Genomic DNA, 12,789 nt, shown 5'->3' with positions numbered 1-12,789 from the left:
TGTGACTATAACCGAAGAGAATTCTCTTGGGAGATAATACGGTCGGCATTTGATTGTGAAGTATTCTAGGTCGGGTGAACAAAAGGACTTGAGTTCCTGTATGTTCTCACAGTCACACCATGAGTCGTTAATCATGAAACTGTCACGCCCTGACCTTAGAGGTCACCTTTTTATGTCTCTATTTTGGTTTGGTCAGGGCGTGAGTTGGGGTGGGCATTCTATGTTTTGTGTTCTATGTTTTCTATTTCTGTGTGTTTGGCCGGGTGTGGTTCTCAATCAGAGGCAGCTGTCTATCGTTGTCTCTGATTGAGAACCATACTTAGGTAGCCTTTTCCCACCTGTGTTTGTGGGTAGTTGTTTTCTGTTTAGTTTGGTTACCTTACAGAACTGTTCGTTTGTCTCGTTGTTATTTTTGTTCGTAGTGTTCTGAGTTAAATAAAAATCATGAACACGTACAACGCTGCCCTTTGGTCCACTCCTCATTCTTCATCAGACGAGCGTTACAGAAACATACACCCCCGCCCTTCTTCCTCCTGGAGAGATATTTGTTACTGTTTGCGCAATGAACTGAGAACCCAACTGGCTGGACAAACTCAGACAGTATATCCTGAGAGAGCCATGTTTCCGTGAAACAGAGTATGTTACAATCCCTGATGTCTCTCTGGAAAGAAATCCTCGCCCTGAGCTTGTCAACTTTATTATCCAGAGACTGAACATAAGCGAGTAATATACGCTGAAGCGGTGGCAGGTGTGCACACCTCCTAAATCGGATTAGAAGACCACTCTGCGTACCTCTCCTCCACCGGCGGGGTTTTGGATCGGCCTCTGGAATCAGTCCAATTGCCCTGGGGGGTACGAACAAAGGATTAGATTCGGGAAAGTCGTATTCCTGGTCGTAATGTTGGTAGTGCTGGTGAAAACTATCCAATAGTTCTTCCCGGCAAAAAAAATCTGGGCTAATAATGTAAGAAATAACACTTAACAAAAACAAGATACTGCAAAGTTTCCTAAGAGCTAGAGGCACAGCAACTCTCTCTGTCGGAGCAATTATTTTCAATAATCTCCGTATGTGATATTTGTGTTGGATAAATAAGATACATGATTACTAACAAAAATACACACGCGCCAATTTAATTCCACTAAATTATGCAAATTAACCTATAGACCGTATTTCCATCAATTAATAAAAAGCATTATTTTGGAATGGCATTTTTGTTCTCCTGGTCATTTTGACCGGCAACTGTTTATTTATCGGCTTTTCATTTGTTTAGCGATCAAATTTGGCTGTTGCCGGCTAGCAGTAACCCTGGTAGGTAGATAGGTAGGTAGGTAGTGCAAAAAGTAGTGCACTGGGCCTTTACTAGTATTAGTGGACCGATATAGCCGTCTGTAGCGCCCAAAATAAATAAATCCCCGAACATCTTCCTGCGGCTATGCAAAGGAGACCTCCCTGGTCTTTGTGGTTGAATCTGTCTTTGAAATTCACTGCTTGACATAGGGATCTTGCAGATAATTGTACATGTGGGGTACAGAGAGGGTAGTAGTCATTCAAAAACCATGTTAAACACTATTATTGCACACAGCGATTTCATGCAACTTATTATGTGACTTGTTAAGCAAATGTTTACTCCTGAACTTATTTAGGCATGCCGTAACAAAGAATTTGAATACTTATTGACTCAAGACATTTCAGGTTTTGTTTTCTAATTAACTTGTAACAATATAATTCCACTTTGACATTATGGGGTATTGTGTGTCAGTGACACAACATCTAAATGTAATCTATTTTAAATTCAGGCTGTAACTCAACAAAATGTGGAAAAAGTCAAGGGGTGTGAATACTTCCTAAAGGCACTGTGGGTAGGTACAGTGCATTCAGAAACTATTCAGACCACTTTTTGTTACGTTACAGCCTTATTCTAAAATTCAGCAATCTACATAAAATACCCCATAATGACAACGCAAAAACAGGTTTTTAGACAGTTTTGCAAATGTATTCAAAATAAAAAATGGAAATATCACATTTACATAAGTATTCAGGCCCTTTACTCAGTACTTTGTTGAAGCACCTTTGGCAGTGATTACAGCTGCGAGTATTATTGGGTATAACGCTTCAAGCTTGACACACCTGTATTCTTCTCTGCAGATCCTCTCAAGCTCTGTCAGGTTGGATGAGGAGCGTCGGGCTCTGGCTGGGCCACTCAAGGACATTCAGAGACTTGTCCTGAAGCCACTCCTGCATTGTCTTGGCTGTGTGCTTAGGGTCGTCATCCTGTTTGAAGGTGAACCTTCGCCCTAGTCTGAGGTCCTGAGTGCTCTGGAGCAGGTTTTCATCAAGGATCTCTCTGTACTTTGCTCTGTTCATCTTTCCCTCGATCCTAACTGGTCTCCCAGTCCCTGCCGCTGAAAAACTTCTCCACAGCATGATGCTGCCACCACCATGCTTCACCGGTAGGGATAGTATTGGCCAGGTGATGAGCGGTGCCTGGTTTCCTCAACACTTGACGCTTGGCATTCAGGCCAAAGAGTTCAATCTTGGTTTCATCCTGTTTCTCATGGTCTGAGAGTCTTTAGGTGCCTTTTGGCAAACTCCAAGCAGGCTGTCATGTTTCTTTTACTGAGGAGTGGCTTCCGTCTGGCCATTCTACCATAAAGGCCTGATTGGTGGAGTGCTGCAGAGATGGTTGTCCTTCTGGAAGGTTCTCCCATCTCCACAGAGGAACTCTGGAGCTTCGTTAGAGTCACCATCGGGTTCTTGGTCACCTCCCTGACCCAGGCCCTTCTTCCCTGATTGATCAGTTTGGCCGGGCGGCTAGCTCTAGGAAGAGTGCCTTTCCAAATCATGTCCAATCAAATGAATTTACCACAGGTGGACTCCAATCAAGTTGTAGAAACATCTCAAGGATGATCAATGGAAACAGGATGCACCTGAGCTCAATTTCGAGTCTCATAGCAAAGGGGCTGAATACTTCTGTATTTATTTATTTATTTATTGAAAAAAACTGTTTTCACTTTGTCATTATGGGGTATTGTGTGTAGATTGTATTAATGTAATACATTTTAGAATAAGGCTGTAACAAAATGTAACAAAATGTGTAAAAACATTTCTCTCCCTTCTCCTTTTTCTCATCCTGTCCCCCATCTTTCTCCCCTTCCCTTTTTCCTCTATCTACCCTTCCTCCTCTCTCTAGCGGTCCCCTTCCCCCTGAGCCACAGGCTCTCCATGAAGGAAGTGTTTGACTGTGAGGGGAAGCCTAGAGTAGACCTGCTAAAAGCCCACCTCACCAAGGAGGGCCGTCTGGAGGAGGTGGTTGCCCTACGCATCATCAATGAGGGAGCCGCCATCCTGTGCCAGGAGAGGACCATGCTGGATATAGAAGCCCCAGTCACAGGTGAGGAGGGAGAGGAGGAAGGAAGGAAAGGAGGAGAGCGGGGAGGAAGGAGAGGATCATGCTGGATATAGAGGCCCCAGTCACAGGTGAGGAGGGAGAGGGGGAAGGAAAGGAGGAGAGTGGGGAGGAAGGAGAAGACCATGCTGGATATAAAGGCCCCAGTCACAGGTGAGGAGGGAGAGGGGGAAGGACAGGGGGAGAGTGGGGAGGAAGGAGAGGACCATGCTGGATATAGAGGCCCCAGTCACAGGTGAGGAGAGGTGAGGTATGGGAGAAGAGGTGAAAGGAGGTGGAGAGGTGAAGGGAGGGAGAGAAAAAGGGGGAGTGATGGACAATGAGAATTGTAAGGGAGGGAGGGAGGTGGGTAAGAAGAGAAAGGAAGAGAGACAAAAGCACCATACACCAAGGAAAGAGAGAGGGAGGGAGGGTTAAAGAGAGGGAGATGTAGGGTTGAAGAGAGGGAGATGTAGTGTTAAAGAGAGGTAGGGTTAAAGAGAGGGAGAGGTAGGGTTAAAGAGAGGGAGAATAGTGTTAAAGAAAGGTGGGGTTAAAGAGAGGGAGAGGTAGGGTTAAAGAGAGGGAGATGTAGGGTTGAAGAGAGGGAGATGTAGTGTTAAAGAGAGGTAGGGTTAAAGAGAGGGAGAGGTAGGGTTAAAGAGAGGGAGAATAGTGTTAAAGAAAGGTGGGGTTAAAGAGAGGGAGAGGTAGGGTTAAAGAGAGGGAGATGTAGGGTTGAAGAGAGGGAGATGTAGTGTTAAAGAGAGTTGGGGTTAAAGAGAGGGAGATGTAGGGTTAAAGAGAGTTAGGGTTAAATAGAGGGAGAGTTAGGGTTAAAGAGATGTAGTGTTAAAGAGAGGGGAGGTTGGGTTAAAGAGAGTGGGAGGTAGGGTTAAATAGAGGGATAGTTAGGGTTAAAGAGATGTAGTGTTAAAGAGAGGGGAGGTTGGGTTAAAGAGAGTGGGAGGAAGGGTTAAAGAGAGGGAGAGGTAGAGTTAAAGAGAGTTAGGGTTAAAGAGAGGGAGAGTTAGGGTTAAAGAGAGGGAGATGTAGAGTTAGAGGGATAGGTAGGGTTAAAGAGAGGGGGAGGTAGGGTTAAAGAGAGGGGGAGGTAGGGTTAAGGAGATGGAGGTGTAGTGTTTAATAGAGGTGGAGGTAGGGTTAAAGAGATGTAGTGTTAAAGGAGGGAAGGTTGGGTTAAAGAGAGTGGGAAGTAGGGTTAAATAGAGGGAGAGTTAGGGTTAAAGAGAGGGAGATGTAGAGTTAAGGAGAGTTAGGGTTAAGTAGTGGGGGAGGTAGGGTTAAATAGAGGGAGAGGTAGAGTTAAATAGAGGGATAGGTAGGGTTAAAGAGAGGGGGAGGTAGGGTTAAAGAGAGGGGGAGGTAGGGCTAAAGAGATGGGGAGGTAGGGTTAAAGAGAGTGGGAGGTAGGGTTTAAAGAGAGTTGGTGTTAAATGGAGGGAGAGGTTTAGTTAAATAGAGTGTGAGGTAGGGTTAAAGAGAGTGGAAGGTAGGGTTAAAGAGAGTTAGGGCTAAATAGAGGGAGAGGTTTAGTTAAATAGAGTGGGAGGTACGGTTAAAGAGAGTTGGGGTTAAATACAGGGGGACGTAGGGTTAAAGAGAGGGAGAGGTAGGGTTAAAGAGAGGGGGAGGTAGGGTTAAAGAGAGGGGGAGGTAGGGTTAAATAGAGAGGAGGTAGGGTTAAATAGAGAGGAGGTAGGGTTAAAGAGAGGGCGAGGTAGGGTTAAAGAGAGGTGGAGGTAGGGTTAAATAGGGAGGAGGTAGGGTTAAAGAGAGTGGGAGGTAGGGTTAAAGAGAGTGGCAGGTAGGGTTAAAGAGAGTGGGAGGTAGGGTTAAAGAGAGTTGGGGTTAAATACAGGGGGACGTAGGGTTAAAGAGAGGGAGAGGTAGGGTTAAAGAGAGGTGGACGTAGGGTTAAAGAGAGGGGGAAGGTAGGGTTAAAGAGAGGGGGAGGTAGGGTTAAGGAGAGTTATGGTTAAATAGTGGGATAGGTAGGGTTAAAGAGAGGGGGAGGTAGGGTTAAAGAGAAGGGAGGTAGGGTTAAAGAGAGGGGGAGGTAGGGTTAAATAGAGGGATCGGTAGGGTTAAAGAGAGGGGGAGGTAGGGTTAAAGAGAAGGGGAGGTAGGGTTAAAGAGGGGGGGAGGTAGGGTTAAAGAGAGGGGGAGGTAGGGTTAAATCGAGGGAGAGGTAGGGTTAAATAGAGTGGGAGGTAGGGTTAAAGAGAGTTGGGGTTAAATAGAGGGAGAGGTTGAGTTAAATAGAGTTGGAGGTAGGGTTAAAGAGAGGTAGTGTTAAATGGAGGGAGATGTAGGGTTATATAGAGGGACAGGTAGGGCTAAATAGAGGGGGAGGTAAGGTTAAAGTGAGGGGGAGGTAGAGTTAAAGAGAGGGGGAGGTAGGGTTAAAGAGAGGTGGAAGTAGGGTTAAAGAGAGGGAGAGGGAGGGTTAAAGAGAGGGGGAGGTAGGGTTAAAGAGAGGGGGAGGTAGGGTTTAAGAGAGGGGGAGGTAGGGTTAAAGAGAGGGGGAGGTAGGGTTAAAGAGAGGTGGACGTAGGGTTAAAGAGAGGGGGAGGTAGGGTTAAAGAGAGTGGGAGGAAGGGTTAAAGAGAGGGAGAGGTAGAGTTAAAGAGAGTTCGGGTTAAAGAGAGGGAGAGTTAGGGTTAAAGAGAGGGAGATGTAGAGTTAGAGGGATAGGTAGGGTTAAAGAGAGGGGGAGGTAGGGTTAAAGAGAGGGGGAGGTAGGGTTAAGGAGATGGAGGTGTAGTGTTTAATAGAGGTGGAGGTAGGGTTAAAGAGATGTAGTGTTAAAAGAGGGAAGGTTGGGTTAAAGAGAGTGGGAAGTAGGGTTAAATAGAGGGAGAGTTAGGGTTAAAGAGAGGGAGATGTAGAGTTAAGGAGAGTTAGGGTTAAGTAGTGGGGGAGGTAGGGTTAAATAGAGGGAGAGGTAGAGTTAAATAGAGGGATAGGTAGGGTTAAAGAGAGGGGGAGGTAGGGTTAAAGAGAGGGGGAGGTAGGGCTAAAGAGATGGGGAGGTAGGGTTAAAGAGAGTGGGAGGTAGGGTTTAAAGAGAGTTGGTGTTAAATGGAGGGAGAGGTTTAGTTAAATAGAGTGTGAGGTAGGGTTAAAGAGAGTGGAAGGTAGGGTTAAAGAGAGTTAGGGCTAAATAGAGGGAGAGGTTTAGTTAAATAGAGTGGGAGGTACGGTTAAAGAGAGTTGGGGTTAAATACAGGGGGACGTAGGGTTAAAGAGAGGGAGAGGTAGGGTTAAAGAGAGGGGGAGGTAGGGTTAAAGAGAGGGGGAGGTAGGGTTAAATAGAGAGGAGGTAGGGTTAAATAGAGAGGAGGTAGGGTTAAAGAGAGGGCGAGGTAGGGTTAAAGAGAGGTGGAGGTAGGGTTAAATAGGGAGGAGGTAGGGTTAAAGAGAGTGGGAGGTAGGGTTAAAGAGAGTGGCAGGTAGGGTTAAAGAGAGTGGGAGGTAGGGTTAAAGAGAGTTGGGGTTAAATACAGGGGGACGTAGGGTTAAAGAGAGGGAGAGGTAGGGTTAAAGAGAGGTGGACGTAGGGTTAAAGAGAGGGGGAAGGTAGGGTTAAAGAGAGGGGGAGGTAGGGTTAAGGAGAGTTATGGTTAAATAGTGGGATAGGTAGGGTTAAAGAGAGGGGGAGGTAGGGTTAAAGAGAAGGGAGGTAGGGTTAAAGAGAGGGGGAGGTAGGGTTAAATAGAGGGATCGGTAGGGTTAAAGAGAGGGGGAGGTAGGGTTAAAGAGAAGGGGAGGTAGGGTTAAAGAGGGGGGGAGGTAGGGTTAAAGAGAGGGGGAGGTAGGGTTAAATCGAGGGAGAGGTAGGGTTAAATAGAGTGGGAGGTAGGGTTAAAGAGAGTTGGGGTTAAATAGAGGGAGAGGTTGAGTTAAATAGAGTTGGAGGTAGGGTTAAAGAGAGGTAGTGTTAAATGGAGGGAGATGTAGGGTTATATAGAGGGACAGGTAGGGCTAAATAGAGGGGGAGGTAGGGTTAAAGTGAGGGGGAGGTAGAGTTAAAGAGAGGGGGAGGTAGGGTTAAAGAGAGGTGGAAGTAGGGTTAAAGAGAGGGAGAGGGAGGGTTAAAGAGAGGGGGAGGTAGGGTTAAAGAGAGGGGGAGGTAGGGTTTAAGAGAGGGGGAGGTAGGGTTAAAGAGAGGGGGAGGTAGGGTTAAAGAGAGGTGGACGTAGGGTTAAAGAGAGGGGGAGGTAGGGTTAAAGAGAGGGGGAGGTAGGGTTAAAGAGAGGGTGAGGTAGGGTTAAAGAGAGGTGGACGTAGGGTTAAAGAGAGGGGGTGGTAGGGTTAAAGAGAGGGGGAGGTAGGGTTAAAGAGAGGGGGAGGTAGGGTTAAAGAGAGGTGGAGGTAGGGTTAAATAGAGAGGAGGTAGGGTTAAAGAGAGTGGGAGGTAGGGTTAAAGAGAGTTAGGGTTAAATAGAGGTAGAGATTTAGTTAAATAGAGTGGGAGGTAGGGTTAAAGAGAGTTGGGGTTAAATACAGGGGGACGTAGGGTTAAAGAGAGGTGGACGTAGGGTTAAAGAGAGGGGGAAGGTAGGGTTAAAGAGAGGGGGAGGTAGGGTTAAGGAGAGTTAGGGTTAAATAGTGGGATAGGTAGGGTTAAAGAGAGGGGGAGGTAGGGTTAAAGAGAAGGGGAGGTAGGGTTAAAGAGAGGGAGAGGTAGGGTTAAATAGAGGGATAGGTAGGGTTAAAGAGAGGGGGAGGTAGGGTTAAAGAGAAGGGGAGGTAGGGTTAAAGAGGGGGGGAGGTAGGGTTAAATCGAGGGAGAGGTAGGGTTAAATAGAGTAGGAGGTAGGGTTAAAGAGAGTTGGGGTTAAATAGAGGGAGAGGTTGAGTTAAATAGAGTTGGAGGTAGGGTTAAAGAGAGGTAGTGTTAAATGGAGGGAGATGTAGGGTTATATAGAGGGACAGGTAGGGCTAAATAGAGGGGGAGGTAGGGTTAAAGTGAGGGGGAGGTAGAGTTAAAGAGAGGGGGAGGTAGGGTTAAAGAGAGGTGGAAGTAGGGTTAAAGAGAGGGAGAGGGAGGGTTAAAGAGAGGGGGAGGTAGGGTTAAAGAGAGGGGGAGGTAGGGTTAAAGAGAGGGGGAGGTAGGGTTAAATAGAGGGAGAGGTAGGGTTAAAGAGAGGTGGACGTAGGGTTAAAGAGAGCGGGAGGTAGGGTTAAAGAGAGGGGGAGGTAGGGTTAAAGAGAGGGGGAGGTAGGGTTAAAGAGAGGGGGAGGTAGGGTTAAAGAGAGGTGGACGTAGGGTTAAAGAGAGGGGGAGGAAGGGTTAAAGAGAGGGGGAGGTAGGGTTAAAGAGAGGGGGAGGTAGGGTTAAATAGAGGGAGAGGTAGGGTTAAATAGAGAGGAGGTAGGGTTAAAGAGAGGGCGAGGTAGGGTTAAAGAGAGGTGGAGGTAGGGTTAAATAGGGAGGAGGTAGGGTTAAAGAGAGTGGGAGGTAGGGTTAAAGAGAGTGGCAGGTAGGGTTAAAGTGAGTGGGAGGTAGGGTTAAAGAGAGTTGGGGTTAAATACAGGGGGACGTAGGGTTAAAGAGAGGGAGAGGTAGGGTTAAAGAGAGGTGGACGTAGGGTTAAAGAGAGGGGGAAGGTAGGGTTAAAGAGAGGGGGAGGTAGGGTTAAGGAGAGTTATGGTTAAATAGTGGGATAGGTAGGGTTAAAGAGAGGGGGAGGTAGGGTTAAAGAGAAGGGAGGTAGGGTTAAAGAGAAGGGAGGTAGGGTTAAAGAGAGGGGGAGGTAGGGTTAAATAGAGGGATCGGTAGGGTTAAAGAGAGGGGGAGGTAGGGTTAAAGAGAAGGGGAGGTAGGGTTAAAGAGGGGGGGAGGTAGGGTTAAAGAGAGGGGGAGGTAGGGTTAAATCGAGGGAGAGGTAGGGTTAAATAGAGTGGGAGGTAGGGTTAAAGAGAGTTGGGGTTAAATAGAGGGAGAGGTTGAGTTAAATAGAGTTGGAGGTAGGGTTAAAGAGAGGTAGTGTTAAATGGAGGGAGATGTAGGGTTATATAGAGGGACAGGTAGGGCTAAATAGAGGGGGAGGTAGGGTTAAAGTGAGGGGGAGGTAGAGTTAAAGAGAGGGGGAGGTAGGGTTAAAGAGAGGTGGAAGTAGGGTTAAAGAGAGGGAGAGGGAGGGTTAAAGAGAGGGGGAGGTAGGGTTAAAGAGAGGGGGAGGTAGGGTTAAAGAGAGGGGGAGGTAGGGTTAAATAGAGGGAGAGGTAGGGTTAAAGAGAGGTGGACGTAGGGTTAAAGAGAGCGGGAGGTAGGGTTAAAGAGAGGGGGAGGTAGGGTTAAAGAGAGGGGGAGGTAGGGTTAAAGAGAGGGGGAGGTAGGGTTAAAGAGAGGTGGACGTAGGGTTAAAGAGAGGGGGAGGAAGGGTTAAAGAGAGGGGGAGGTAGGGTTAAAGAGAGGGGGAGGTAGGGTTAAATAGAGGGAGAGGTAGGGTTAAATAGAGAGGAGGTAGGGTTAAAGAGAGGGCGAGGTAGGGTTAAAGAGAGGTGGAGGTAGGGTTAAATAGGGAGGAGGTAGGGTTAAAGAGAGTGGGAGGTAGGGTTAAAGAGAGTGGCAGGTAGGGTTAAAGTGAGTGGGAGGTAGGGTTAAAGAGAGTTGGGGTTAAATACAGGGGGACGTAGGGTTAAAGAGAGGGAGAGGTAGGGTTAAAGAGAGGTGGACGTAGGGTTAAAGAGAGGGGGAAGGTAGGGTTAAAGAGAGGGGGAGGTAGGGTTAAGGAGAGTTATGGTTAAATAGTGGGATAGGTAGGGTTAAAGAGAGGGGGAGGTAGGGTTAAAGAGAAGGGAGGTAGGGTTAAAGAGAAGGGAGGTAGGGTTAAAGAGAGGGGGAGGTAGGGTTAAATAGAGGGATCGGTAGGGTTAAAGAGAGGGGGAGGTAGGGTTAAAGAGAAGGGGAGGTAGGGTTAAAGAGGGGGGGAGGTAGGGTTAAAGAGAGGGGGAGGTAGGGTTAAATCGAGGGAGAGGTAGGGTTAAATAGAGTGGGAGGTAGGGTTAAAGAGAGTTGGGGTTAAATAGAGGGAGAGGTTGAGTTAAATAGAGTTGGAGGTAGGGTTAAAGAGAGGTAGTGTTAAATGGAGGGAGATGTAGGGTTATATAGAGGGACAGGTAGGGCTAAATAGAGGGGGAGGTAGGGTTAAAGTGAGGGGGAGGTAGAGTTAAAGAGAGGGGGAGGTAGGGTTAAAGAGAGGTGGAAGTAGGGTTAAAGAGAGGGAGAGGGAGGGTTAAAGAGAGGGGGAGGTAGGGTTAAAGAGAGGGGGAGGTAGGGTTTAAGAGAGGGGGAGGTAGGGTTAAAGAGAGGGGGAGGTAGGGTTAAAGAGAGGTGGACGTAGGGTTAAAGAGAGGGGGAGGTAGGGTTAAAGAGAGGGGGTGGTAGGGTTAAAGAGAGGGGGAGGTAGGGTTAAAGAGAGGGGGAGGTAGGGTTAAAGAGAGGTGGAGGTAGGGTTAAATAGAGAGGAGGTAGGGTTAAAGAGAGTGGGAGGTAGGGTTAAAGAGAGTTAGGGTTAAATAGAGGTAGAGATTTAGTTAAATAGAGTGGGAGGTAGGGTTAAAGAGAGTTGGGGTTAAATACAGGGGGACGTAGGGTTAAAGAGAGGTGGACGTAGGGTTAAAGAGAGGGGGAAGGTAGGGTTAAAGAGAGGGGGAGGTAGGGTTAAGGAGAGTTAGGGTTAAATAGTGGGATAGGTAGGGTTAAAGAGAGGGGGAGGTAGGGTTAAAGAGAAGGGGAGGTAGGGTTAAAGAGAGGGAGAGGTAGGGTTAAATAGAGGGATAGGTAGGGTTAAAGAGAGGGGGAGGTAGGGTTAAAGAGAAGGGGAGGTAGGGTTAAAGAGGGGGGGAGGTAGGGTTAAATCGAGGGAGAGGTAGGGTTAAATAGAGTGGGAGGTAGGGTTAAAGAGAGTTGGGGTTAAATAGAGGGAGAGGTTGAGTTAAATAGAGTTGGAGGTAGGGTTAAAGAGAGGTAGTGTTAAATGGAGGGAGATGTAGGGTTATATAGAGGGACAGGTAGGGCTAAATAGAGGGGGAGGTAGGGTTAAAGTGAGGGGGAGGTAGAGTTAAAGAGAGGGGGAGGTAGGGTTAAAGAGAGGTGGAAGTAGGGTTAAAGAGAGGGAGAGGGAGGGTTAAAGAGAGGGGGAGGTAGGGTTAAAGAGAGGGGGAGGTAGGGTTAAAGAGAGGGGGAGGTAGGGTTAAATAGAGGGAGAGGTAGGGTTAAAGAGAGGTGGACGTAGGGTTAAAGAGAGCGGGAGGTAGGGTTAAAGAGAGGGGGAGGTAGGGTTAAAGAGAGGGGGAGGTAGGGTTAAAGAGAGGGGGAGGTAGGGTTAAAGAGAGGTGGACGTAGGTTTAAAGAGAGGGGGAGGAAGGGTTAAAGAGAGGGGGAGGTAGGGTTAAATAGAGGGAGAGGGAGGGTTAAAGAGAGGGGGAGGTAGGGTTAAAGAGAGGGGGAGGGAGGGTTAAACAGAGGGAGAGGGAGGGTTAAAGAGAGGGGGAGGTAGGGTTAAAGAGAGGGGGAGGGATGGTTAAAGAGAGATTATAATTCAAATGAATGTACATAATGAATGTACATAATGAATGTACATAATGAATGTACATAATGAGTGTACATAATGAATGTACATAATGAGTGTACATAATGAATGTACATAATGAATGTACATAATGAATGTACATAATGAATGTAGAACAATGAATGTACATAATGAATGTACATAATGAGTGTACATAATGAATGTACATAATGAATGTACATAATGAATGTACATAATGAATGTACATAATGAGTGTACATAATGAATAATTGTTTTTGGCTTAATCATAACTGTTGTGCCAAATGTCACTTAATGGAATCAATCGCCTTCAGATTTTCTCAATAATAGCAGTACTTTGTCAATATCTACAAAACAATCTCCTTGCCAATAATATGGTGAACTGAATTGAATTGAGAGAGTGATGGGACGGGGGAACGGGAGGTAGAGAGATGCTGACGGAGGAACAGAAGATGGTTTGGCAGATAAATAGAGAGAGGGACAATGAAAGAGGAGAAAGAGAGAATGGTCTTGTGCCGCTGCCTGTAGCCTACATTAAAAATACCAGCGGAAAAGCTCTGTTTTAGTTTTGACTTGTGTATCTACTGGCTAGCTTTGGTGTGTGTCTTTCTCCATGGAAACGCTAGCTGTAAAATAATTCCATGATAGCACACATCCCACACACACAGTGAGAGAAGAGACAGTAGCTAGCTACTCTATGGTTTTCACAGTTACTGCTAGTCCCTAGAGAGAAGAGGTGGTAGGCAGGCTGGAGGCAGGCTTCACACAGACAGACAGACACCAGCCATTACGCTTCTCCCTAACGCTCTATGCTGTTT

The 12,789-nt window shown here is 46.8% G+C and overlaps 1 protein-coding gene across 5 annotated transcripts in view; it reads left to right on the top strand.

Moving 5' to 3' along the window:
* LOC139581573 (protein phosphatase 3 catalytic subunit alpha-like) overlaps positions 1 to 12,789 on the top strand; it is a 78,933-nt gene that overhangs the window by 21,779 nt on the left and 44,365 nt on the right. For 4 of the 5 annotated variants that reach the window (XR_011676251.1, XM_071411494.1, XM_071411492.1 and 1 more), the window contains exon 2: positions 3,192 to 3,392. Coding sequence is in view for 4 of the 5 variants with exons in the window: in XM_071411494.1 (XP_071267595.1) it covers positions 3,192 to 3,392 (201 nt within the window). In the remaining variant the exon portion in view is untranslated. Of the gene's footprint in view, positions 1 to 3,191; positions 3,393 to 3,609; positions 3,643 to 12,789 lie in introns of those variants that run through there. The other variant, XM_071411495.1, reaches the window with a different exon arrangement.

The sequence above is a fragment of the Salvelinus alpinus genome, chromosome 7 (assembly GCF_045679555.1).
Source record: "Salvelinus alpinus chromosome 7, SLU_Salpinus.1, whole genome shotgun sequence".
NCBI classification, from domain to species: Eukaryota; Metazoa; Chordata; class Actinopteri; order Salmoniformes; family Salmonidae; genus Salvelinus; species Salvelinus alpinus.
The sequence above is the reverse complement of the archived record's forward strand: the minus strand, read 5'-3'. Positions and strand labels throughout refer to the sequence as shown.